This window comes from Hyperolius riggenbachi, chromosome 2, assembly GCF_040937935.1.
Source record: "Hyperolius riggenbachi isolate aHypRig1 chromosome 2, aHypRig1.pri, whole genome shotgun sequence".
NCBI classification, from domain to species: Eukaryota; Metazoa; Chordata; class Amphibia; order Anura; family Hyperoliidae; genus Hyperolius; species Hyperolius riggenbachi.
The window spans coordinates 548,888,255-548,915,230 of NC_090647.1; the positions used below are offsets into that span (position 1 = coordinate 548,888,255).

The window sequence follows — 26,976 nt, forward strand, 5'->3', positions numbered from 1 at the left end:
GAAAACAAATGCCTCAAAATGACCTGTGAATAGGACGTTGGGCCCCTTAGCGCACCTAGGCTGCAAAAAAGTGTCACACATGTGGTACCGCCGTACTCAGGAAAAGTAGTATAATGTGTTTTGGGGTGTATTTTTACACATACCCATGCTGGGTGGGTGAAATCTCTCTGTAAATGGACAATTGTGTGTATAAAAAATCAAACAATTGTCATTTACAGAGATATTTCTCCCACCCAGCATGGGTATGTGTAAAAATACACCCCAAAACACATTATACTACTTCTCCTGAGTACGACGGTACCACATGTGTGGCACTTTTTTACACCCTACGTACGCTAAGGGGCCCAAAGTCCAATGAGCACCTTTAGGATTTCACAGGTCATTTTGCGACATTTGGTTTCAAGACTACTCCTCACGGTTTAGGGCCCCTAAAATGCCAGGGCAGTATAGGAACCCCACAAATGACCCCATTCTAGAAAGAAGACACCCAAAGGTATTCCGTTAGGAGTATGGTGAGTTCATAGAAGATTTTATTTTTTGTCACAAGTTAGCGGAAAATGACACTTTGTGAAAAAAACAATTAAAATCAATTTCCGCTAACTTGCGACAAAAAATAAAATCTTCTATGAACTCGCCATACTCCTAACGGAATACCTTGGGGTGTCTTCTTTCTAAAATGGGGTCATTAGTGGGGTTCCTATACAGCCCTGGCATTTTAGGGGCCCTAAACCGTGAGGAGTAGTCTTGAAACAAAAATGACCTGTGAAATCCTAAAGGTACTCATTGGACTTTGGGCCCCTTAGCGCAGTTAGGGTGCAAAAAAGTGCCACACATGGTGTATCGCCGTACTCAGGAGAAGTAGTAGAATGTGTTTTAGGTGTATTTTTACACATACCCATGCTGAGTGGGAGAAATATCTCTGTAAATGGACAATTGTGTGTAAAAAAAAAAATCAAACAATTGTCATTTACAGAGACATTTCTCCCACCCAGCATGGGTATGTGTAAAAATACACCCCAAAACACATTATACTACTTCTCCTGAGTACGGCAATACCACATGTGTGGCACTTTTTTGCAGCCTAACTGCGCTAAGGGGCCCAAAGTCCAATGAGCACCTTTAGGCTTTACAGGGGTGCTTACAATTTAGCACCCCCTAAAATGTCAGGACAGTAAACACACCCCACAAATGACCCCATTTTGGAAAGTAGACACTTCAAGGTATTCAGAGAGGAGCATAGTGAGTCCGTGGCAGATTTCATTTTTTTTTTTTTGTCGCAAGTTAGAAGAAATTGAAACTTTTTTTTTTTTTTTTTTTTGTCACAAAGTGTCATTTTCCGCTTACTTGTGACAAAAAATAATATCTTCTATGAACTCACTATGCCTCTCAGTGAATACTTTGGGATGTCTTCTTTCCAAAATGGGGTCATTTGGGGGGCATTTATACTATCCTGGAATTCTAGCCCCTCATGAAACATGTCAGGTGGTCAGAAAAGTCAGAGATGCTGGAAAATGGGAAAATTCACTTTTTGCACCATAGTTTGTAAACGCTATAACCTTTACCCAAACCAATAAATATAGGCTGAATGTTTTTTTTTTTTTTATCAAAAACATGTTTGTCCACATTTTTCGCGCTGCATGTATACCGAAATTTTACTTTATTGGAAAAATGTCAGCACAGAAAGTTAAAAAAATCATTTTTTTTGACAAAATTCATGTCTTTTTTGATGAATATAATAAAAAGTAATAATCGCAGCAGCAATCAAATAGCACCAAAAGAAAGCTTTATTAGTGACAAGAAAAGGAGCCAAAATTCATTTAGGTGGTAGGTTGTATGAGCGAGCAATAAACCGTGAAAGCTGCAGTGGTCTGAATGGAAAAAAGTGCCTGGTCCTTAAAGGACTTACGAGGCGAATTGCTTAAAAAATGTTATGTACCTCATTGCTAAAGCAGACCTCAGGGCAGACGAACAGCACCTTCCTTTTCACGATCAGGTGCTTTATCAGGCTAATCCAGGTTACATTGCAGCTCCCGACCCTCCACAGGGTCGCCCTAGCAGAATCGCCGCTTTAAAAATCCAACTCCTGCGCAGCTCGCATAGCCGTGGCCGCGCAGGATTACAGCCCCGCTCGTGTCCGCCCTCACTCCGTGCGCTCTACTATACGTCATGTGGGCGGCTCCACATGACCACCCACATGACGAACTACACTGCCAGCCAGCCGCGCCCCCTCAGCAGAGAATACAAGCGCTGAACGAGCAGGTACTCACTCGTTCAGCGCTTGTATTCTCTGCTGAGGGGGCGCGGCTGGCTGGCAGTGTAGTTCGTCATGTGGGTGGTCATGTGGAGCCGCCCACATGACGTATAGTAGAGCGCACGGAGTGAGGGCGGACACGAGCGGGGCTGTAATCCTGCGCGGCCACGGCTATGCGAGCTGCGCAGGAGTTGGATTTTTAAAGCGGCGATTCTGCTAGGGCGACCCTGTGGAGGGTCGGGAGCTGCAATGTAACCTGGATTAGCCTGATAAAGCACCTGATCGTGAAAAGGAAGGTGCTGTTCGTCTGCCCTGAGGTCTGCTTTAGCAATGAGGTACATAACATTTTTTAAGCATTTCGCCTCGTAAGTCCTTTAAGGGGGGTAAAGCCCACGGTCCTCAAGTGGTTAAAGGGCACATGAAGTGTAAAACTAATTTTTTTATATATACTTACCTTAGTAGTGGAGAGCCTGTGGATTGTCCAGAGGCTTCCAGAATCCTCCTTCAGGCCATCATTTCAACGCAGAGTCCCTCTATGCCAGAGGTATCAAACTCAAATACACAGTGGGCCGAAATTGAAAACTGGGACTAAATTGCCAGCCAACCTCAATGTCTAGTGGCCAACCTTACTCCTTTATAAAGTTCCCTGGTGTCTAGCATCTCCTCCCCTCCCTCCCCTATCCAGTTCCCTGCTGTCTAGTGGCCTCCTCCCCTCCCTCCCCTATACAGTTCCCTGGTGTCTAGCATCTCCTCCCCTCCCTCCCCTATACAGTTCCCTGGTGTCTAGCATCTCCTCCCCTCCCTCCCCTATACAGTTCCCTGGTGTCTAGCATATCTCCTCCCGTCCCTCCCCATTCAGTTCCCTGCTGTCTAGTGGCTCCTATCTTCCCCATATAGTTCCCTGGTGTCTAGTGCATCCTCTCCTCCCTCACCTATATAGTTCCCTGGCGTGTAGTGGCTCCCTCCTTCTTCCCTATAGTTCCTTGGTGTCTAGTGCCCCTACCCCCTCCTCACTCCCCTATACAGTTCCCTGGTGTCTAGCGCATCCTCCCCTCCCTCACCTATATAGTTCCCTGGTGTCTAGTGGCCCCCCTCCTCTCCCTCCCCTATACAGCTCCCTGGTGTGTAGTGGCTCCCTCTCTCTCCCCTATAGTTCCCTGGTGTCTAGTTCCCCCACCTCCTCTTTCCCCTGTACAGTTCCCTGGTGTCTAGTGGCCCCCTCCCTCCCCCATAGAGGTTCCTGGAGTCTAGGGGCCCTCGTCTCTCCCCTATACAGTTCCCTGGTGTCTATCACCTCCTCCCTTTCCTCTCCTATACAGTTCCCTAGTGTGTAGTGGCTCCTTCCTCTCCATCATGTGCCTTCCCTGGTGGTCTAGTGCTTCCCTCACTAATATAGCATCCATGGTGATCTCGCGGCCCCATCCTTTGCTCCTCCAGCCCCAGTAGGGGGCAGCTGTAGTCGTGCTTCTCTCACCTCCTCAGGAATCCAACAATACCCACCCACATCCTCTACAGCGGACAATGTACAGTCATGTGATGTGCAAGAGGAGAATTGGAGTAGATGGAGCGCCCGCTGTAGTGGATGGATGGGCATCAACGGAGCCCTGAGGAGGAGAGACAAGCATGACTACCACTGTGCCACTGCTAATGCATATACTGATGGGAGCTTGGGGAGCACAGTATTGGGGGGGGGGGGGGGGGGAGCAGGCGACTTGCAATACAAATAAAAAATTACCCTTGTAGGCCAAATTCGGGTCATTCGGGTCAGAATTTTTGCCACCCCTGCTCTATACCTCAGACCTCAGAAAAATAGGAAAATGTTTCCAGTTGAACTGGTAAGCAATTATCTCTCGTTTATTATTTTTTTATTGTTATTTTAAAACACTAAGGGCTCGATTCACAAAGCGATGATAACCTAGTTATCACTCCTAAAAGACTTTAGGCGTGATAACATTGCACCACGCTGGTGAAAAGCCCCTTATCACGCCTAAACTCAGTTTAGGCATGATAAGTTTAGGCGTGATAAGTTTAGATAAGTTTCCTCTCATGTTTTTGGAGGTAATAAGGAATGAATAAAAACTCTATTTTGGTTCTGGTCAACACTTATACAAAGCTATCATTGATAATTTAGGTTTAGGTTTTTTCTCTGCTTAGATTATATAGAAAAATAATAGAAGAGAATCAAGATCATATTAGGTTTATATTAATCTTTATTAATAGACTATAATAAGGAAAAGTATATTGTACTAGCCGTCCCGCGTCGTAGCATACGCCGCATCTTCTATCTATCTAATAGAGTACGTGCCTCAACCTTGAAGCAAGAAGAATAAAGGTGGGTACACACATCAGATAAAAGTCTTTGGAAAAATGAAAGATCACAGACCAATTTTACCCCCTTCCATGTAGTATGAGAGCCATACTCTACACAGTCTGTTCTATGGAGCTGAACTCCCCATCAGACAGAAATCTTTGCAAGATGCTGCACACAAAGTTGCTGTACACATTCAAAAGATCATTATCTGCAAAAGATCCGTTCCTGCAAAAGATCAGTACCTACAAAATACATTCATAGTCTATATTTCCATGCGGATTATTGTGGACATTTTTCCGCATAAGGGCATAAGCATCCGCATACAATGAATTTTCGATGCTGGTCGAAAACACAAATATTTCTGAAGATTTTCGTGAAAATTCGCCAAAAAATGAAAACAGGATTTTCGATGCGAAAATGACTTAGGTGAAAATTCGCAAGCAACACTGCTACATGCTACATTAGCACTATCCAGGAGCGCCACAGGGAGGATTCCCAATCAGGGATGCTCAAATTCGGCTTCGGGAGATATCCGGATTTTTGCTATCCGGATATCTCCCAGTAATGCTGTGCGGGCTGGGTGGGGGGGTCAAGCTTACCTCTCTGACGTCTTCTTCGGTCGTCCCTCAGCGCCTCCCACGATGCGGTCCAAGCGGCCGTCACCTGATTACAAACACTTCCTCCTTCCGGGTTGAAGGAGGAAGTGTTTGTAATCACGTGACGCGCATGGAGCGCATCGTGGGAGGCGCCGAGGGACGACCGAAGAAGACGTCAGAGAGGTAAGCTTGACCCCCCCGCCCAGCCCGCACAGCATTACTGGGAGATATCCGGATAGCAAAAATCCGGATATCTTCCGAAGCCGAATTTGAGCATCCCTATTCCCAATGCCCCCTTTTTATACAACTGGAGGGACCGCGGGAACCACAGCGGCACCCCGGAGGGGGAGGCTAGGTGCCGCAGGCGACCCCCCCCCCCAAGCGTGGCCAGCGCCAGGGAGAGCCGTCTGCACCCACCTCCCAATATTAAAAACAGGCACTTACCTTAACGTCCATTGCGTTCTGCTACATGCGCATTAATTTTCTCATGGAAAGCATTTTGTGCAGTTTGTATCCTTTGGAGGCAGGTGGTGGATGGCTTGCTCCGGACACCTGTCCCCCCCCCCCCCCCCCCCCTCTGGAGTGCTGTATGTGAGCCAGCCCTGAGCTCTAAAGCTCGGGGTGACCCATGCTTCACTCCTTTCTCATGTGGTGCCCCCAAGTTAACGCGCATGTAGCAGAACGCAATGGACGTTAAGGTAAGTGCCTGTTTTTAATATTGGGAGGTGGGTGTGGACGGCTCTCCCCGACGCTGGCCACGCTTGGGGGGGGGGGGGGTCGCCTGCGCCTCCCCCTCCGGGGTGTCGCTGTGGTTCCCAGGCAGTGAGAGAGCCTGGGACCCTGTGGTCCCCCCGGTTGTATAAAAGGGGGGCATTGGGAATCCTCCCCGTGGCGCTCCTGGATAGTGCTAATGTAGCATGTAGCAGTGTTGCTTGCCAATTTTCGCCTCGAAAATCCCGTTTTCGTTTTTTGGCGAATTTTCACGAAAATCTTCAGAAATATTTGCGTTTTCGACCAGCATCGAAAATTCATTGTATGCGGATGCTTATGTCCTTATGCGGAAAAATGTCCACAATAATCCGCATGGAAATTCAATCTATGCGGACGTTTATACGGAAAAATGCCCGCAATAATGCGCAAGAAACTTCTCTGAATGCGGGCGCTAATGCCCTTATGTGGAAAATGTCCGCAATCATACGCAAGTAATGCGAAAATGACTGGCCTTAGGCGAAAATTAACGTGAAAAAATTAGATGGAAAATTTGCCTGTCAAAACGAAATTAGGCGAAAATTCGGTAAAAATTTATCGAAACGAATTTTTGCATTTTCGCTCATCACTGGCATGTAGCAGGGCGACTGCTTTGCAGTATTGGTTTTTTGACTCTGCATAGTTTGGCATGCAAAAGCAAATGCATATTTGCATGAGCATTGCCTCATGAATAGCCAATTAGGCCAGATTTGCAAAGCCAGACTTGCTAGGGTAGGCCTCTTTTCCACGGACAGTTGATAGGCAGTAACATGCCTCTCAAACTCTTACAACTGCTCACTACTGCCTGGTAACAGCTTGCTGCTGCCTGGTAACAGCTTGCTGCTGCCTGGAGACTGCTTGTTGCTGCCTGGTATCTGCTCACTGCTGCCTGGTATCTGCTCACTGCTGCCTGGTAACTGCTCGCTGCTGCCTGGTAACTGCTCGCTGCTGCCTGGTAACTGCTTGCTGCTGCCTGGTAACTGCTTGCTGCTGCCTGGTAACTGCTTGCTGCTGCCTGGTAACTGCTTGCTGCTGCCTGGTAACTGCTTGCTGAGCACACAGCTCAACAGTCCGTGGAAAAGAAGCCTAAAACTTGGTGATTGAGCACGCATACATTTTCTCATGCAAAGTACTTCTTCTTCTTGCTCGAAGGTTGTGGCACTAAAGGTGCCCATACACTCGTCAGATTGGCAGCAGACAGATAAGAAATGCATCTGATGATCTATCTGATGCGTTTTTAGAACATTTTTTACCAGGATAGAATTCCAATAGATTTCAGTTTGAAATCTGTTGAAATTCGATCTGATGGCATTTTTTTGCCATCAGATTTCCATTAAGGTCAATGCAAACTGATAAGCAATCTCATCAGATCGACCTAAATTTTCCACCCTGCTAGTTCGATGGAAATCCATCGAAATCGATCGAAATCGGCCGTCGATCGGTCGATTGGCCAACCGATTTGCGATCGATCGATCGATCGATCGATCGCGATCGATCGGTCGGCCAGAAAATCGGCTGAGTGTATGGGCTGCTTTACTCTATTATATATATAGATATAAAACAATTATCTAGATTTCTGTAGGATTTTTGTCTTTTTGTGGCCTGGTTCACCTGTCTTACTGCTTATACCATACTAAAATCTAGCTTAGAATCCTATGTGGATGATTGCTGGTCTATCATCTAGTTAGGTGGACAAGATTGGCAGTTGAACACTTTGTCTATAGAAAAGTGGTTCGGTTCCCTGGGATCTCTGTAGGGTGGTTTCAATCCCCCATTTCCCAGGTTGAGCTGAATCCATTTGAGGAATATATTGACTTATAACATCTGGGTGTTCTGGACTACATACAAATAATGTTGTAGAAACATAGCTCAAACAGATATTTGTATATGTACTGATTTTTGCATATTAATGACAAGAAACGCTGTCTTCATATATGTGAATATGTATGTAATGTATATCATTTTGTTCAAGAGATATAAGACTTATTTTATTAAGTCTATTGTTGTAAAAAAATTTCAAAAACTGTTCAATAAAAACCATTGAAACATAAGTTTAGATAAGTTTACATTGCGCGCAAAGTAATGCGTGCAAAGCAGCGCCATTAAACTCTATGTGACGTTTCGCGCGCACCAGACTTTGCTAGCGAAAAACTTGATCAGCTGTGCACTGCGGTGCTAACCCAGTTGGTGCTATAGTTATCACGCCTAAACTTATCATGCCTAAACTTATCACGCCTAAACTGAGTTTAGGCGTGATAAGGGGCTTTTCACCAGCGTGCTAACTGTTAGCACGCTTTTGTGAATCAAGCCCCAAAATAGAACACGCATTGTGCGCCTCCATTCTACCCATTTTTCTAAAGTGCATTGTAGACATTCCTGAGAACGCCGTTCCCGTCCTTCTGTGTCTCTTTATTGGCCTTAAAAGCCTAATTAATTTCAAATTGAACACAGAGTTTTCTCAGAGCAATCAGGCTGATTAGTGTAAATGAGAAGTATTACCTCTGGAAGTTGAGATGTTCAAGTTCAAAAACTCATTGATTTACTGAGGGCTTCAGTTTTATAACTCTCATTTAACTTCAGTTTTAAAGGGGCACTGCAGTGACATATAGAAGAATGTAAGCCAGCACCTATTCAGTAGGAGACCTTAGGCAAGTCTTCCTAACACTGCTACTGCCTATAGAGCGCGTCCTAATGGCTGCAGCTCTGGCGCTTTGAGTCCACCAGGAGAAAAGCGCGATATAAATGTTATTTGTCTTGTTTGTCTTGATACCCCATTTTGTGGTTATTATCCTGGTTTCAGTATCGGAAACACTTTGTATATCTGTATATATATATTGCTGTATATTGGTATGTAGTCCCGCCCTCCCAGTGATTCTTAGCCTAGGGCCTAGGCTTTTTAGTTATTTAGCCTTCTCCTACCAGTGGACTCTGGGAAACCAGGTGTTGTTTTTGCTGGCTTCGGAACACTCAGTAAGGCCTGGGGGCTGCTAGGAGAGCTTAGAGATGGCCCGGACTTGTTCTATAACAAACAGCTATGGGTAATGACCTCGGGGTCATTTCCGCATACGTCCTTTCACTTATTACTGCATAGACGCTTTCCTGCCGGCTGCGCATCCTTGATCATGCGCCTGTTGCTAGTGACGTCATTTGCAGAGCGCTCCCGGCTGCGGGCGCCCAATCAAGGACACGCGGCTGCCGGGAAAGCTTCTGCGCAGTAATGCGTAAAAAGATGTATGCGGAAATTACCCCGAGGTCATTCCCCATAGTTGTTCGCTATAGAACAAGTTCGGGCCATCTCTAGGAGAGCTTTTGAAGCGTTTGCTGGTCAGCAGCGATTGCCAAAGGGCTATGACAGTGGAACCCTATGAGGGTGATTCCACTACAGGTAGTCACCGGTTAATGAACGAGTTAGAGACTGTAGGATTGTACTTTACCTGAATCCGTTTTTAAGTTGGAACACTGTGCCATTTCTATCCCCTGTACCTCCTCTGTGCTTCCCTTTGCCTCCAGTGCCCTCCCTTTTTGTCACTTCTGTTTCCCTGTGTCTTTAGTGTCCTCCTCTGTGTCACCTCTGCCCCGTGTCCCTCTTGTGTCTCATTCTGTTCCCTTTTGCGTCCTTCTGCCCCTCTTGGTGCCTCATTCTAATTCCCCTGGCCTTGTTGTGTCCCCGTTCCCCTCCTGCGCTTCCTCAGCCCAGTGCAGTGCAGCCTATGTGCAGTGGAAGCAACAGGCCTTCTCTCACCTGCTTCAGGCACCTTTAGCGATGAGCGTCCTACTCTCACCCTCTGCTCCCTCTAGTGCCAGCTTCTCCTGATCGTGTAGTTACTTGCGACATGCAGGAAAGCGGGCACTAGAGGGAGCAGTGACTGTGAGAGGAGGATGCTCATCACTGGAGGCGCCCAGAGCAGGTGGGAGAAGGGCTGCTGCTTCCACTGCCTGATACTATGCAAGAGGAACAGAGCTGGGGTAAAGACAGGACAGGAAGTTCCTGACTTCGCCCGGCAGGATGACATCATCGACATGGGTTGATGGGTTGTTCTTATGTCAGGTATTTGTAAGTCAGGGACTCTCTGTACAGTGTTCTGGTGACTAAGATCACAAAAGCGTAGCATGGAGCATTTTCGGAGCGATTGCATTGAAGGAATGCTGGGGCAAAATCGCATGCCTTCAAATTGCGCTGAAAATCAAGGGTTTTTTGTTACAAATTGCAATTTGCAATACCTAGAGCAGTGATGGCTAACCTTGGCACTCCAGCTGTGGTGGAACTACAAGTCCCATGAGGCATTGCAATACTCTGACAGCTCTAAGCATAACTTGGGGAGGCAGAGGCATGATGGGATTTGTAGTTTTGTCACAGCTGGTGTGCCAAGGTTAGCCATCACTGACCTAGAGGGTTCAAGCCCTTAGCAGACATTCCGCAGTGATGCTCCCTGCCAGCAGTAAAGATGTCGCCTTCTATGATTAAAGCGGGTATCCAAAGTATAATACGTATTCTCTTCTCCTGTAAATTTATAATTACCTGCTGGGTGTCCGTCTTGTGAATCAGTGCCGGGCTTCAGGCGCATAGCCTCGCTGGCCAGTTCTCTACTTGAGATAGAGAAAACCCGATGACGTCTTTCAGCGGGTTCGGGGCTACGCACCAGATGTCAGCGGACATGGAGCCCCAGGCCTGATTCAGAAGACGAAGACAAAAAAACAGTAGGAGGAGAGTCCTGCCCTTACAACGCAAGATGTGAGGAAGCATCCCAATTGTGATACAATATGTAGTGAGTGGAGGTAAGTAAGTGTCTGAGCTATGTATCTCCGTTCCAGAATGCCCAATGACTTGAATCATTTGGGGCTCTAAAATGGAGTTACATAGCTCTGTCCAGTATTGACCTGAGGAAGTGGAGGGGTCCCGTGAAATGTGTTGTCTTTTCATTGGTGTCTAACAATAAAAATCTTAAAGAGAACCCGAGGTGGGTTTGAAGAATATTATCTGCATACAGAGGCTGGATCTGCCTATACAGCCCAGCCTCTGTTGCTATCCCAAACCCCCCTAATATCCCCCTGCACTCTGCAATCCCTCATAAATCACAGCCACGCTGCTGACAAACAGCTTGTCAGAGCTGGCTGTGTTTATCTCTATAGTGTCAGTCTGCTGCTCTCCCCGCCTCCTGCAGAACTCCAGTCCCCGCCTGCATCCCTTTCCTCCCTGCTGATTGGAGGGAAGGGATGGGGGCAGGGACCGGAGCTATGCAGGAGGCGGGGGAGCAGCTGAGACTGACACTACAGATGTAAACACAGCCTCATAGCATGGCTGTGATTTATGAGGGATTGCAGAGTGCAGGGGGACCTTAGTGGGGTTTGGGATAGCAACAGAGGCTGGGCTGTATAGGCAGATCCAGCCTCTGTATGCAGATAACATTCTTTAAACACACCTCGGGTTCTCTTTAACCTCTTATCGTGAGGTAAGACTGTTCCTGTTACTTACCTCCACTTACTGCATATTGTATCACAATTGTGGCTCCTCCTTCCATCTTGTATTGTCTCCTCTCCTGTCCCAGGGGTTACCTCTGTGACTTCATCCAGTGGTCCTTTGTTTTTTTTTCTGGAGCCTGACTAGGCCCGGATTTACATCATAGGAGCCTAAAGGCACCGAACCGCAACACAAGTGTGCTGTCTGGCCCAGTTGTCACTTCTCCCTTACTTCCCTTGCTCGTCATAGGTGTCCCTTAGCATTAGGTGGCCAGAGGTACCCTCAATATTAAGTAGCTAGAGGTGCCCCCAAGTATTAGGTAGCTAGAGAAACATCAGTATTAAGTAGCTAGAGGTGCCCCTGGCTGAAGGGAGATCTGGTCAGTGGAATGCCGAGAGCTGGGTAAGCAGCCTCTCACTTACACTCTGCTTGGGACTCTGCATAGGGAAGAAGGGAAGGAGGCACTGGGGGATGGGAGGGAGCTGCCTTTCCATCATCAGGCGCCTGTAGGCATGTGCTTACAGTGCCTTATGGTAAATCCGGCCCTGAGCGTTACCCACTTTGATCCAACCGAGTCACCATCACCACGTGGAGACGGTCCTTCTCCACATGCCAGAAATTGTGGTTACCTATAGCAACCCACGTTTGTGAGTAGTTTTTATTTCTTTACATTTCCCATTAATACTACTCTGGTGATCTATCTGTCTCCTTTTCTTACCCCTTGGGTTTCCAAGCCTGAAAGTCATCTGCTGGACCTCCCAGAACGGCCCTTCAAGCTTACTATCTATGAATCTTTGCTCTACAGATGCTGACCTGGAGTTCGGGACGCTGCAGTGGGGTGACAGTGGACTCTACTACTGTACCGTGGCTGTACCCGATGATCTGGAAGGCAAGAATGAAGACCGGGTGGAAGTCCTTGTAATGGGTGAGTCCATCATTTTCTTATGAAATCGAAATACCATCTTGATAAAATAATGTGATTTCCAGCTACAACGTTTAATTATCTTATGTTGTAACCCTTGTGAGGTGTTTATGGATAAGTGATGCAAGTTCCCCTCCCCTGTTCCCCCCATTTACCCTTCTAACTTTAGGCAGGCTGGTTAGTATACCTGTGCCGGTTCCCGTCTGTGTGATTACCGACGTCACTTGTTGACAGATGTTGATTAGGTGTCTTTTTGGCCTCCTGAATACCCAGTGTAAACTTTGGTTGTATCATTCAGCATTTAAAGGCCAATAGTCTATCTTGTCTGCTGCTAGAGATGCCCAGTGCTCTGTGTAGCCCATTATATACGACTTTTTTCTGCCCTTTTCCTCAGTTGCTGTGTCCCGTTTATGCGTCTTATTTATTTATTTTTGGCAAGCATAGTTTAGCTGCAGACGTGGCATATACCGTAAGTCCTCTATCATGCAGCCTTGCCAGCCAGCTGCCTCCATACAGACCTCAGCGAGTGTAAAGAGACCCGCCCGATACCGTGAGCGCCCGCCTACTCCTCTCACTGCCCGCCTCTCACGCTCTAAAGCAAGATAATGACACGGCAGGATTATTTCCGCGAGTATAAACACCGGCCCATTCTACTTGTGAAGATGTTAATGCTGATGAAAGGAGAGGAGAGTTTTACCTCATTGTTAAACGATGAATGGGGAATTACTGGGAAATATTGTAATTTCTGCGCCCAATGATGGTAATTATTTGTAACTTGCTCGCAGGCATAATTTCCCAGTAAGTGTGATGTGCTAAATGTGATCAGGTTAGGAATACATCAGAGCCGCAGCTGCTCCGCTTATATTACAGCTCCGGCACTGCGGCCGCGTCATCCGTCGCCTCGCTGCCTAAAGTCCAACGCTGAAGGACGCCTGAAATGAGAGGGATATGGAGGCTGCCATATTGATTTCCTTTTAACTGCTTCAGGACCGTGTCACGCCAATGGGCTTGTGCTCGGCGGCAGCCCCAGGACCGCCTAACGCCGATCGGTGTTAGGAGGTTGGTGGGGAGAAAAGGAGGCGGAATCACTTGTGTGTTGAGTTGTTGTGCAGCCCTACAGCAAGCCCTTAAAGCTGCCGTGGCCATTTTTGTGAAAAATGCCTGGTCTTTAGGGGGGTAAAACCTGTGGTCCTGAAGTGGTTAAACAATACCAGTTGCCCGGCTGTCCTGCTGACTGCCCCATGGCTGGGCTGGAAGTACCTCACAGGAATTTCTCATTGGTCGCATTGCACCGCGCTCCCGTCGTGCACACTGTCTGTTCCGCCCATTGACTTGCATTACCGCATAATCTGTGCGTTCGGCTTGGATCATGTAGTAATGCGCTGAAGTATTTGCGTTTGTTTTGTGGCAGTTTGTATATTCCCAGCGCATGAAGGGCTTGATTCACTAAACCGTGATAACTCAAATATCACACCTTATCAAAGTTATCACACCTTATCAAAGTTAACATGCCTTATCAGAGTAGCATAGCGAGCTCCTGCTAATTGGCAATGGCACTCGTCCTGCCCTGAGCCCCCGTGGGTTCGTAGCGCTTGCTATGCTACTCTGATAAGGTGTGTTAACTTTGATAAGGTGTGATATCTTTGATAAGGTGTGATATTTGAGTTATCACGATTTAGTGAATCAAGCCCAAAGTTTACAAGTCTCCATAGGCTTGCATGGCACTGGTGGCGGGTAACAGTAACACAGTGTGCAAGGGGACTTAAAGAGAGTCTGAAGCGAGAATAAATCTCGCTTCAGACCTCATAGTTAGCAGGGGCATGTGTGCCCCTGCTAAACCGCCGCTATCCCGCTGCTTAACGGGGGTCCCTGATCCCCCAAATCCCCTCCGTGCAGCGGGGGAGCGCTTCCGCATTGGGGCAGGGCTAACCGCCGCAGCCCTGCCTCCCGCGCGTCTATCAGATGCGTACCTCCGCCTCTCCCCCGCCCCTCTCAGTCTTACTTCACTGAGAGGGGCGGGGGAGAGATGGCGATGCGCGTCTGATAGACGCGCTGAGAGGCAGGGCTGCAGCCGTTAGCCTTCCTCCAGGAAGAGCAACATTTCCGACCAAGTTGGTCGTTGATTTTGCAGGGGGGGGGGGGGGGGGGGGGTGAAGGGCCCCCCGTTTAGCCGCGGGATAGCGGCGTTTTAGCAGGGGCACACATGCTCAACTATGAGCTCTGAAGCGAGATTTATTCTAGCTTCAGAGTCTCTTTAAAGGGGAACTGAAGAGAGAGGTATATGGAGGCTGTCCTGTTTATTTCCTTTTAATCAATACCAGTTGCCTGGCAGCCCTGCTGGTCTATTTCTCTGCAGTAGTATCTGATTAAAACCAGAAACAAGCATGCAGCTAGTCTTGTCAGATCAGACTTATAAGTCTGAACCACTGAAACACCTGATCTGCTGCATGCTTGTTCAGGGGCTATGGCTAATAGTATTAGAGGCAGAGGATCAGCAGGGCTGCCAGGCAACTGGTATTGTCTAAAAGGAAATAAACATGACAGCCTCCATATACCTCTCTCTTCAGTTCCCCTTTAAAGCGGATCCGAGATGAAAAACTAACTATGACAAGTAACTTGTCTATATATCTTATCTAAAGTTTAGATAGTTTACACAGCAAGTTTAGCTGCAAACAGCTTCAACAGTATATGATTATTTCTTCCTGTGATACAATGAGAGCAGCCATGTTCTGCTTGTGAACATTACACAGGCAAGCTTGCCTGCATCTCCACCCCTCAGCCTGTAAAAACTCCACTCTCCTCCCCTCTGCCTCTGAAATCTCTGGCTAGTAACCAGGGCTGTGGAGACGGCACAAAAATCCACCTTCTCCGACTCCTCAGTTTAGGATTCCACCAACTCCGACTCCTCTAATTTGCATATTACAATCTTGTTGATTGAAAGTATGTAACATAAAATGCATCTCTTAACTGCCAATGCTTAGGAATTTTAAAAGACAACTGAAGTGAGAGGGATATGGCGGCTGCCATATTTATTCCCTTTTAAATAATACCAGTTACCTGGCTAGCAGGCTGATCTTCTGCCTTTAATACTTTTAGTCATAGATTAAAACTAGTCCTTGGTAAGGGTACTTGTAGAATGTACAGACAGGAACAAAGAACATCTATCAGGCCCTAGGCAATGTAACTGTGGGTACATGTAAGAGTGATGTGCAGGAGAATGAGGAGATTCTTCCTCTATTACACATTCTTCATGCACAATCTGAACCAGGTTTATGGGTGACAGACAACACCTCTGTGTTCAATGTGCACAACATTCTCAGTGGATTCCCTGCAGCTCTGTGGAGAGTGCATATGTAGAGTATAGTACTACTGTGTAACAAAATAAACCTGAGACAGATGAAAGTTTTATACATACCTGGGGCTTCCTCCAGCCGCCTTCAGGATAATCAGTCCCTCGTTGTCCTCCTCCACCACCTGGATCTTCTGCTATGAGTCCAGGTACTTGAGCCAGTCTGGCGTAGTGCGCATGAACACACTCCACCGCTAGGAGCATACTACACCTGTGCAGCACTATTGCGCAGGTGCAGAACGTTCCTGGCTGTGGAAGCGGCATGCGGCCGAACTGCTCTGACTGGCTGAATTACCAGGACTCATAGCAGAAGATCCAGGTGGTGGAGGTGGACAGCGAGGGACTGATTAGCCTGAAGGGGGCTGGAAGAAGCCCCAGGTATGTATAAAACTTTTCTTTTCATCCTTCTCAGGTACCCTTTAATTCGTAGTCACCGAACCAAATTTTAACAACATATCAAATTATTTGATTTCATGAGCAAAGAGAGTGCATACATTTGCATAAACCAGCATCAATGCAGAATTATTTCCATCTCATTGACCATCTCTATTAGTGACACAGTTACACATCAGGCTTTATACTTACAGCATAGATGTCATTTAGTATATAAAAGAGATTCCTGTGTACACATCATATATACAGTCACAATCAGATATGTATATCTGACTTTAAAAACTGCAGCACAAGTAACTATTTTTTGATTGGTTTATTTCATTTTTGTGGACTGAGCATAGCTATTACTGTATGTATAAATTATTTATGATGACTATTATCTGAGGAATAGAACATTTTATCATATTTTCTATTTTAAATACAGTTTCATTTCATAGGGAGTCGGTGCATTTTTTCCAGACTCCGACTCCAGGTACCCAAAATTGCTCCGACTCCTCGACTCTGACTCCACAGCCCTGCTAGTAACACCTCCTCCTCCCCAGACTGAGCTCCCATAATCCCTTGCTACATGGGTTTCAGAGTACCAAGGCACTGGAGAAGCTGTGGGCGGGGCTTGTTTAGTTTATAGGGAATTAGGGTATTAAAGAGAATCTGTACTCTAAAATTCTTACAATAAAAAGCATACCATTCTATTCATTATGTTCTCCTGGGCCCCTCTGTGCTGTTTCTGCCACTCCCTGCTGCAATCCTGGCTTGTAATTGCCAGTTTTATGCAGTGTTTACAAACAAAAGACATAGCAAGTGATAGGCTGAGAGTAGCTCAGTGTGTGAGTCATAGAGTGTGCAGGGGGCCTGGAGAGGGTGTGTATAGCTTCTATCCAATCACAAGCAGCACAGCACATTCTAGCCTGACTGCCTCAGCCCGACAGAGCCGACAGAGGAGAGAAGATTAGATCATATAACAGCCTTTGGCTTGAGGAATGCACTATAAACCATATGAAAGGAACACAACTATGCATTGAGGAAAGGTTTATCTTGGATCCACTTTAAGTGGAACTGTAGTGAAAATAACATAATGCATACAATTTCCTTATTGTTTACAATATTAATTTATAGATTATTTAGTGGCTGCCCATTGTAATATCTTTCTCTGATTTACATTCTGAAATGTATCACACTAGGCCCATATGCAATTCAGTTTATCTCCTGGTGGTATTTTCACACCTTGCCATAAAATGCATTTTAGGCTGCCATTGTAAGGCTTGGTGGTGTATTCTCCACAGTCAGCATGCAACGCATGAGCTGGCGTGGAGGAGGTACACACACTAGCACCAGGAAACAGGCTATCCCTAGTATAGTGGAGGGGAGGACTGACTCCAATAGGAGATTGTGGCGCACAGAGCCGGTGCAGATCTGACAGCCACAAACAATGCTTTCGTTATAACGCCTCAGCGCAAAGTAGCGCTGAGCGCACAAACCAGAACTGAGGAGATCAGGACAGGTAGACAGAATGAACGCTTGCTAGCTAGCGGCTACTTAGCGACAGCAAGCGTCCAAAACCAGACAGACTGGAATGAGGCAGCCAATGCGCTGCGGCGATGGCGTGCCTCACAAAGACAGGACAGTCAGGAAACAGCAGGATCAAGATAGATGAACGTAACACAGATAAATATACAATAAGTATGTTTTCCTAGCGTATTACAATTACAGCTATCAATGAAACTATTTGTAACGTCTGACTAACATATGTATATATCAGCAATGAACCGATATATGACATAAGCAGGAACGCTGACTAGGAATGGAGTAACACAGGGAACAGGACTCAGAAGGATTCGCTATCTCTTCGCAGAGATGAACGCAATCCACAAACAGTAACAGAACAGGATTCAGAAGGATTCGTTATCTCTTCGCAGAGATGAACGCAATCCACAAACAGGACCAGGAACAGGATAACTAGCTCAGCACGGGTGCTCACGGTACGCGCAAACTACCAAAACGTGCTGGAAAACTGACTAACTGAACACAGGAAATAAACAGTTCGTGTACGTATATATCAGCGACACTGATGTATCAACGTAACACGAATACAAGGAAAATAATAAACGTGCTGGTATGCATATATATTGGCAATGAACCAATATATGATGCAAAACCAGCAAAGTATCTTTAGAACAAGAAACACGATCGGGGGCTGAAGCGACAGCAAGACGGGCTTAAACTGAAGCTATGAAAACCCAAGGAAACCCTGCAGGAAGCAGATCTTTATACTGAGGTCATCCAATGGGAGCAGACATGCAGATTCCCACACAGGTGAATGATAATCAGTCACAAGCTGACAGCAGGGAAAGGCAGACAAAGCTATGCAGCTTGCATGGAAATAGATCAGAACTGCCTGAGCTGCAGCACTACTACTTCCAGCAACAGCTGCTGCAGCAGCGATCATCACAGTACCCCCACCCTTAAAAGCGTATTCCAGACGCTTTTCAAAACTGAAATTCCCAACAAAACAGTCCGACTGATAATTCATGATGACCGGGACAGCCCGGCAAGACCGAATTCCAGAATCAGTCCCCACAAGACTGGACCCATCAGAACCAGAACCTACAGAACCATGCCCATCAGTACTACAAGCCCCAATGTGACACCCATCAGAACCATGAATTCCAGAAGAAAGCCCTCCGAAATTCCCTGAGCGATACCCACCGCCTTCCAGGAACCGTTCAGAAACGCCAAAGCCTTTGCAATGCCCACCGGTACTGTCTTTACCAACACAAAACCCACTGTTGAACCAGTCCAAGGCACCAGGACAAGTTTTCTCAGAGACCTCCCCGAACACCTTGAAGCTCCAAAGAGATCCCCATAGGTCAGAATGCCCCTTAGGCTCACATGGAGAACTATCAAGAACCCCTATGGAACCTAGGGCAATTCCCGAGTCAGGGCCACAAGGACAAATATCAATATCAGGGCTTTCAGGGACCAGAACCATCTCTGGGCATGCAGGCAGACTGGCAACATCAGAACGTGTTCCCACTAAGGAAGCATCAGAGCACGCTAACACCTTAGACACACTTGGGCATTCTGGCACACAAAGAACATCTGGGCACACCGGCACAAGAGAAACCTCTGGGCATGTCAAGGAACTGTGAGCCTCAGGGTCAGCCAGGACAGGACCAAAACCAGGACTGGCCCAAAAAAAATCATCATGACTAAACTTCGCAACTACTGGACTTTTACACGAGAATGCTGGATCAGACTTGGATGTCGCTGACTCCAGCAAAGTCAGTAACAAATCAGATTCAGGGGCACTAACAAGACAGGACAAATCTTCTGATGTATGCACTGAACCAGATAGGGACTCCATAACTACCTCTGGACTGGACAGAGACTCATTTAATACACTGGATTGGAGCTCATGAGGCGCTGCAGAACAAGTCAGTATTGCAGCAGCCCCCACTGGACTAGGCAAAACTGAGGAATTCCCTGGACAGGAAGGGGACTCTGGAACCTCTGCCACAGCGGCCAGAGAACCAGAATCTTTCAGGATACAGGGCTGGGTTTCAGGAACACTCATCAGACCGGACTGAAATTCTGAGATTTCTATTATTTTGACCAGAGAATCAGAATTATCCATGTTACAGGGCAAGACTTCTGAAACATTCAGAGGACAGGGCTGGAGTTCCTCGGCTGTTACAACACTGGAGAGGGACTCAACAACATTGGTTAAATCAGACTGTGTACAGGGCAAGGTATCTAACACACTTGCTGACGAGGACAATATTTCAATGGCTTCTGCTTTGCTGGGCAGAAATTCATCAAGTTTTATTAGAGCAGACTGTAATTCCAAAACAGCTGCTAGACAAGTGAATATTACTGCAACACCAACTGAGGTAAGCAGTGCCTCAGACTGCTCTGCTAGAGGGTTTGAAATATCCAAAGTACTGGGTGAAGCATAAGACTCTGCGACCACAGCTTCACTGGACAGGATCACTGAACAGTCCATATTGCAGGGCAAAACCATGGAAGCACCTGCTGGACAGCATAATGATTCTGTGACCTGAGTTTCATTGGAGAGATCTACTGCACAATTCATGGTACAGGGCAAATTTATTGGAACATTTTCTGAACAAGGTAATAATTCTGCGATTTCAGGTTCACAGAGCAGATGCTCTGAGCTATTCACGAAACTAGAGCGAGGTGTAGAAACAGGAAGATCAAGACACAATGTTTGCGCATCTGAATCACCATTCAATTGTAAAATTGGAAAATTCAGATGCTGGGGTTCTGAGGTTTCTGGACAGGATTGCTGGGACTCGGAAACTGATGTAGTGCATCTATTGGCATCTGCTGGATCAGACAGGAGTTGAACTTTATTAACACGGGTAATTTCTGCAGAAGTGTTTGCAGAGACAGGCAAGATTTTTCTGGTGTCTGTTTCACTGAACAAAGACTCATGAGTACTGGCTAGGCTGGACTCAGAAGTCAGCAGGACCTCTGGTTTCTCTGCTGAGAAATTTGTGCAGGGCAAAGTTAAGAAAGTATCAGTGGCTTCTGTTTTACTGGGAAGTAACACTGAGTTATCCATGGTACAGGGTGGAATTACAGGGACATTCACAAGACATGGCAGGGACTCAGTAACTGGAGAAGTGGGACAGTCTCCAATTGACAGTGTGTCTTCCCTGGTATCAACTGATTGAATCGCATAAAAATCATCCAAAATCATTTTCCACACATCAATCAATGGAGCCACAAAGTCATACCCACACACACCAGTTTTTATTAGGTTATAGGCAGACTTAATGCATGCATTCAATACTAATTCACTTTTTGCACTGTAAAATTGACAAAATGAACTTGAATCATTCTTCCATTCATTGACCAGAGCTTCCATCTCTCCTTTCTCAAATGGAGGATTCCAAGCATACTTAACAGGCAGATCATAGTTTGCAGATATGATTGTGGCAGGGACATATATTGGGTTAATTAGCAGGTGATTGGCAGATTCCTTATTCTTAAGAATCTCTAATACCTGTAGCAAGTGTTGAACTGTAGTGTATGCAAACTTTCCTTGCTTCACAAATAAGTTGATTTGTTCAATACTCTGTAATATCTCCTCATAATCATACTCAGATAATTCTTTTAAACAAAAATCTTTATTTTCCCTAGCCAGTGATGAAAGTTCATTAATAGTTTCATAAGTCCATTTAACTCCCCTGAAAGACAATTGCATTTCATTATCTGTTAATGGCAGAATCTCATTATAGGTCTCAGTCACTAAGGATAACGACTCTGCAGATCGGACACGTTTCTTAGAACGTTTGCGTTTTGCCTTAGACCCTGCTGTTTTCCCTGCTGTTTTTGGTGATTTATTCAAGGCTGCAGGAAAATTATCAGGAACACTCTCTGCTTGCTGATCATTTTTGCAAGCAATTGAAGGAGCAGCTGATTGGCCTGCTGCTAGGAGTTCATTAAGAGGAAAAGGCAATGGATCTATGCGCAACCAGTTATGGATCACAAATGCTAGAAATTCCAGCGGTCTCTCATTCAAATCGGAATGATTGAGAACATCACATGCCCACTGAAGCAATTGCCCTTTAAACAAAATATAAACTAGCTGGAGTGCCCAGGTTGAAACAGGAGTCGCTTGGAGATCAGGATTGGTCAGGAACCTGGCACATTCAGAGAAAAACTCATTTTCTGTTTCAGGGTTAAGTTCTTCAAATTTCTTAAAGGAACAGGAACCATAATTAACTGTGTCATATTTTCTGGGAATCCCCCCCACAATGGGGATTGGTAATGGGGTTTTCATAATGTAAGGCTTGGTGGTGTATTCTCCACAGTCAGCATGCAACGCATGAGCTGGCGTGGAGGAGGTACACACACTAGCACCAGGAAACAGGCTATCCCTAGTATAGTGGAGGGGAGGACTGACTCCAATAGGAGATTGTGGCGCACAGAGCCGGTGCAGATCTGACAGCCACAAACAATGCTTTCGTTATAACGTCTCAGCGCAAAGTAGCGCTGAGCGCACAAACCAGAACTGAGGAGATCAGGACAGGTAGACAGAATGAACGCTTGCTAGCTAGCGGCTACTTAGCGACAGCAAGCGTCCAAAACCAGACAGACTGGAATGAGGCAGCCAATGCGCTGCGGCGATGGCGTGCCTCACAAAGACAGGACAGTCAGGAAACAGCAGGATCAAGATAGATAAACGTAACACAGATAAATATACAATAAGTATGTTTTCCTAGCGTATTACAATTACAGCTATCAATGAAACTATTTGTAACGTCTGACTAACATATGTATATATCGGCAATGAACCGATATATGACATAAGCAGGAACGCTGACTAGGACTGGAGTAATACAGGGAACAGGACTCAGAAGGATTCGCTATCTCTTCGCAGAGATGAACGCAATCCACAAACAGTAACAGAACAGGATTCAGAAGGATTCGTTATCTCTTCGCAGAGATGAACGCAATCCACAAACAGTAACAGAACAGGATTCAGAAGGATTCGTTATCTCTTTGCAGAGATGAACGCAATCCACAAACAGGACCAGGAACAGGATAACTAGCTCAGCACGGGTGCTCACGGTACGCGCAAACTACCAAAACGTGCTGGAAAACTGACTGACTGAACACAGGAAATAAACAGTTCGTGTACGTATATATCAGCGACACTGATGTATCAACGTAACACGAATACAAGGAAAATAATAAACGTGCTGGTATGCATATATATTGGCAATGAACCAATATATGATGCAAAACCAACAAAGTATCTTTAGAACAAGAAACACGATCGGGGGCTGAAGCGACAGCAAGTCGGGCTTAAACTGAAGCTATGAAAACCCAAGGAAACCCTGCAGGAAGCAGATCTTTATACATGCAGATTCCCACACAGGTGAATGATAATCAGTCACAAGCTGACAGCAGGGAAAGACAGACAAAGCTATGCAGCTTGCATGGAAATAGATCAGAACTGCCTGAGCTGCAGCACTACTACTTCCAGCAACAGCTGCTGCAGCAGCGATCATCACAGCCATATTTCCCTTCCTTTTAAACAATACTAGTTGCCTGGCAGCCCTGCTGATCTATTTGGCTGCAGTAGTGTCTGAATCCCACTAGAAACAAGCATGCAGCTAATCTTGTCAGTTCTGACAATAATACCAGAAACACCGGATCTGCTGCATGCTGGTTCAGGATCTGTGGATAAAAGCATTAGAGGCAGAGGATCAGCAGGGCTGGTATTGCTTAAAAGGAAAGAAATATGGCCGCCTCCATATCCCTTCCGTACAAGTGTCCTTTAACCTTCCTGGCGGGAAGCCCGAGCTGAGCTCGGGCTATGCCGCACAGGAAGATATCTCAGCCCCTGGTGGGGCGATCTGCGCCATTTAAAGTGCTGTGCGCGCAGCTAGCACTTTGCTAGCCGCGCGCACAGCTTGATCGCCGCCGCTCTGCGGTGATCGCCCGCACGCAGCGGCAGAAGAGGGCCCCGCCAGAGCCCTGCGCTGCCCGGACCAATGAGTTCCGGGCAGCGCTATGGGCTGGATAGGAGGCGTCTGACGTCAGGACGTCGGCTGACGTCCATGACGTCATTCCGATCGTCGCCATGGCGACAGGAGAAGCCAAACAGGGGAGCGCGTTATATACGCATTCCCCTGTTTGCGACGATCGCACTAGAGGGACACATGCGCCCTCTAGTGGTGTTTCATGTAGCTACCACTCTGGTAGCTTTACATGAAACAAAAAAAAAAATTTAAAAAAAGGATTTTTGCCTATTTGGCAAAAAAAATTAACCACCCGGGAGGTTAAACAATCATCCAGAAAAGAAATACTCAAAATAATTTTGTAGAGCACTTTTTCACCAGCTTTTGGGTACTGTTTCAATTATAAAGTGATAAAAAGTGAATTCAAAGAAAATATAAAAACTATTTCCTAGGAGATAACTCAGGAGAAAAAGTGAATTGCATGTGGGCCATAGTAAGATATTTAGTCCCGCCGTGTATTGTCTGTGCATAGAACAGTAAGGACTCCTTCACACTAGAGGCACTTTTGGATTTTTTTTTAAAGCGTTGGCGTTTTTTCAAAATCGCCCTGAAAGCGCTTACACCATGCTTTCCTATGCGCTAGTTTAGATTGGGGCGTTCCGTTTGCTTTCTGTCTTTCCGTTCAGAAAAGCGCTGCGTGGACCAATTTTCAGGGCGATTTTGCCACGATGGATAGTATAGGAAAAATGCAAAATATGCACAAAATCGTTTTGTGCAGCGATTGCGTTCGCGTTTTCAGAATTGTATTCTTTTTCGGGTCAAAGAGTTCACTTCCTGACTTGCATCTGGGAGTGAATTTAAAAACCGCTCTGGAAAAGCGCTTAGAATTGTGTTTTTAACAAAAACGCACCGCCCACCCAAGCACTGGGAATCAAAAAAAAAAATTGCGCCAAAAAACGCCCAACGCAAACGGAACGCAATGTGAACAAGGCCTAAATGAACATTCCGTAAAGGGAGATACTGGTTGCTTGGCAGTTGGAAAAAGCTGTTATTTCCCACAATGCAACAAGGTTAGATGCTAAACTGTCAGGACTATGGTCATGACATCACATTCAGGGAGATCATGTATATTTTCTACTGTCTTTGGAACCTGATAGGACTAAAGAGGTCACCACCAGTGATAATTGTCAGAATGTAAATCAGGGAGAGGAAAGATGTTACAAAGGGCAAACACTGACTAAACAATCTATAAATTAATATTGTAAAAAAATAAGCAATTTTATTCATTATTTTATTTTCACTACAGTTCCTCTTTAAAATTCAGTACATATCTTATGCTACTGTCAGATGGGAGGATACAGGCTTACAACACATTTGCCTGGATGGAGACTTTAAATTTATACCTAAAACGCACAGTGCTTTTATGGCATAAACCGTAAAATGTATTAATAAAAAAAAATCATTACATCACATTTACATAAAATCAATGACAGTGCTTTGTATAAAGGTCACCTCATGCATCTCCTCAGCTCGGGATGAGAGAAAGTTTGCCATGTGAATATGCTGACATTAAAGGGGAGTTGTAACCAAGGATTGTACTTCACATGAGAAATCTTTACCTTTTCTCAAATAGGTCATCAGGGGGGTCTTTATGGCCTGGTGCACACCAGAGGAGTTTTTCTGAGCGTTTTGAGTTTTTAAATCTGCTGCTAATGTTATCCTATGTGTCTGTGCACACTGGAGCAATGAGGTTTTGTAAAAACCCCATAGCATTACATTGGGAAGAGCTTTTGAAACCTCTAAAAGCTCTTCCCAATGTAATGCTATGGTTTTTTTTTACAAAACCTCATTGCTCCAGTGTGCACAGACACATAGGATAACATTAGCAGCAGATTTAAAAACTCAAAACGCTCAGGGCTCGTTTCCACCATAGCGAATCCGCATGCGGCGACGAGATGCGGATTCGCTTGTTACACTGAAGTGGCCGGGGCTGTTTCCACATGTGCGGCATGCGGGAGCGATTTGGCGGCGGGCCAAATCTGCACGACGGGACCCACAGAATTCGCCTGCGTCGGGAATCCGTGCGAATCGCCGCTAATGTATTTAATAGTAAAAACGCATGCGTTTGTTACATGCGTTTTTACCCGCGATTTCGCACCTTTCTCAATGTTATTTTGCCCTGGCAGTGTCATGGTTAATTTCGCATGGCACCCTGCCATGCGAAATCGCACGCGAAATCGCGAGTAGAAACGCATCCGCATGCGTTTTTACAAGCGTCGGAATGCCGGCGAAATCGCGTCGCAACAGTGGAAACGGGCCCTCAGAAAAACTCCTCTGGTGTGCACCAGGCCTATGGCTGATATCGGCTTCAATTCTGGTAGGGTTATCAAACAAATAACCTCATGTGAGGTATATTACCTCATGAGGTAATGACATTTAGCAATTCTGGTAGGTTTTACCTAATGAGGTAATTTACCAAAAATAGCTATTCTCATGGAAATTAGGGGACATGTTAGCACATAATTTAGTGATCAGTTTAAGGGCCCATTCACACTAAACCACTTCGCGTCCCTGGGTTATTCCTCCTTAAAGGGAAGGTTCAGGGACTGTTTAAAAAAAAATAAAAATCCGCATCCACTTACCTGGGGCTTCCTCCAGCCCGTGGCAGGCAGGAGGTGCCCTCGGCGCCGCTCCGCAGGCTGCCGGTGGTCTCCGGTGGCCGACCCGACGTGGCCAGGCCGGCGGCCAGGTCGGGCTCCTTCCGCGTTCCAAAATGCGCCTCACGGCGGCGCGCTGACGTCATCGGACGTCCTCCGGGCTTTACTGCGCAAGCTTTTGTATCCCTGGCTTTAACTGCAATTATGTGGCTGTCTTGTATCCCACCACCCCTAGTTAGCCAGATGTGTTCCTGTATATCCCCCCCCCCCCCCCCATAGTTGGCTAGATGTGTACACACACACACACACACACACACACACACACACACACACACACACACACACACACACACACACACACACACACACACACACACACACACACACACACACACACACACACACACACACACACACACACACACACACACACACACACACACACACACACACACACACACACACACACACACACACACACACACACCTGAGTTAGCCTGATGCAGCCATTTATCCCCCCCCCCCCATAGTTGGTCAGGTGTGGATTTTAATTCCCTCTCCCCTCCCCCCCCCCCCCCCAGATAGCCTGGTGTTTTCCCCCTGTATCCCTCCCCCCATGGATTGCGAAGGTGTGTGGCCATTTAAAATACCACCCACATGCCAGGTGTCTCCCCCCCCTCCCGCAGAGATAGGCGCAGGGAAGCGTTAGAAGTCACAATCTCTCACCTGACCTTGTTCCACCGGCGATCGCGATCTCCTCCCTGCAGGCTGCCCGGATCGGGTCCCGGCTTGATGA

The 26,976-nt window shown here is 46.3% G+C and overlaps 1 protein-coding gene across 8 annotated transcripts in view; it reads left to right on the forward strand.

Moving 5' to 3' along the window:
- Positions 1-26,976, forward strand: part of ILDR2 (immunoglobulin like domain containing receptor 2) — a 364,041-nt gene that overhangs the window by 154,017 nt on the left and 183,048 nt on the right. For all 8 annotated transcript variants that reach the window (XM_068270840.1, XM_068270845.1, XM_068270844.1 and 5 more), the window contains exon 3: positions 12,169-12,288. In XM_068270840.1, coding sequence (XP_068126941.1) covers positions 12,169-12,288 — 120 coding nt within the window. The remainder of the gene's footprint in view (positions 1-12,168; positions 12,289-26,976) is intronic.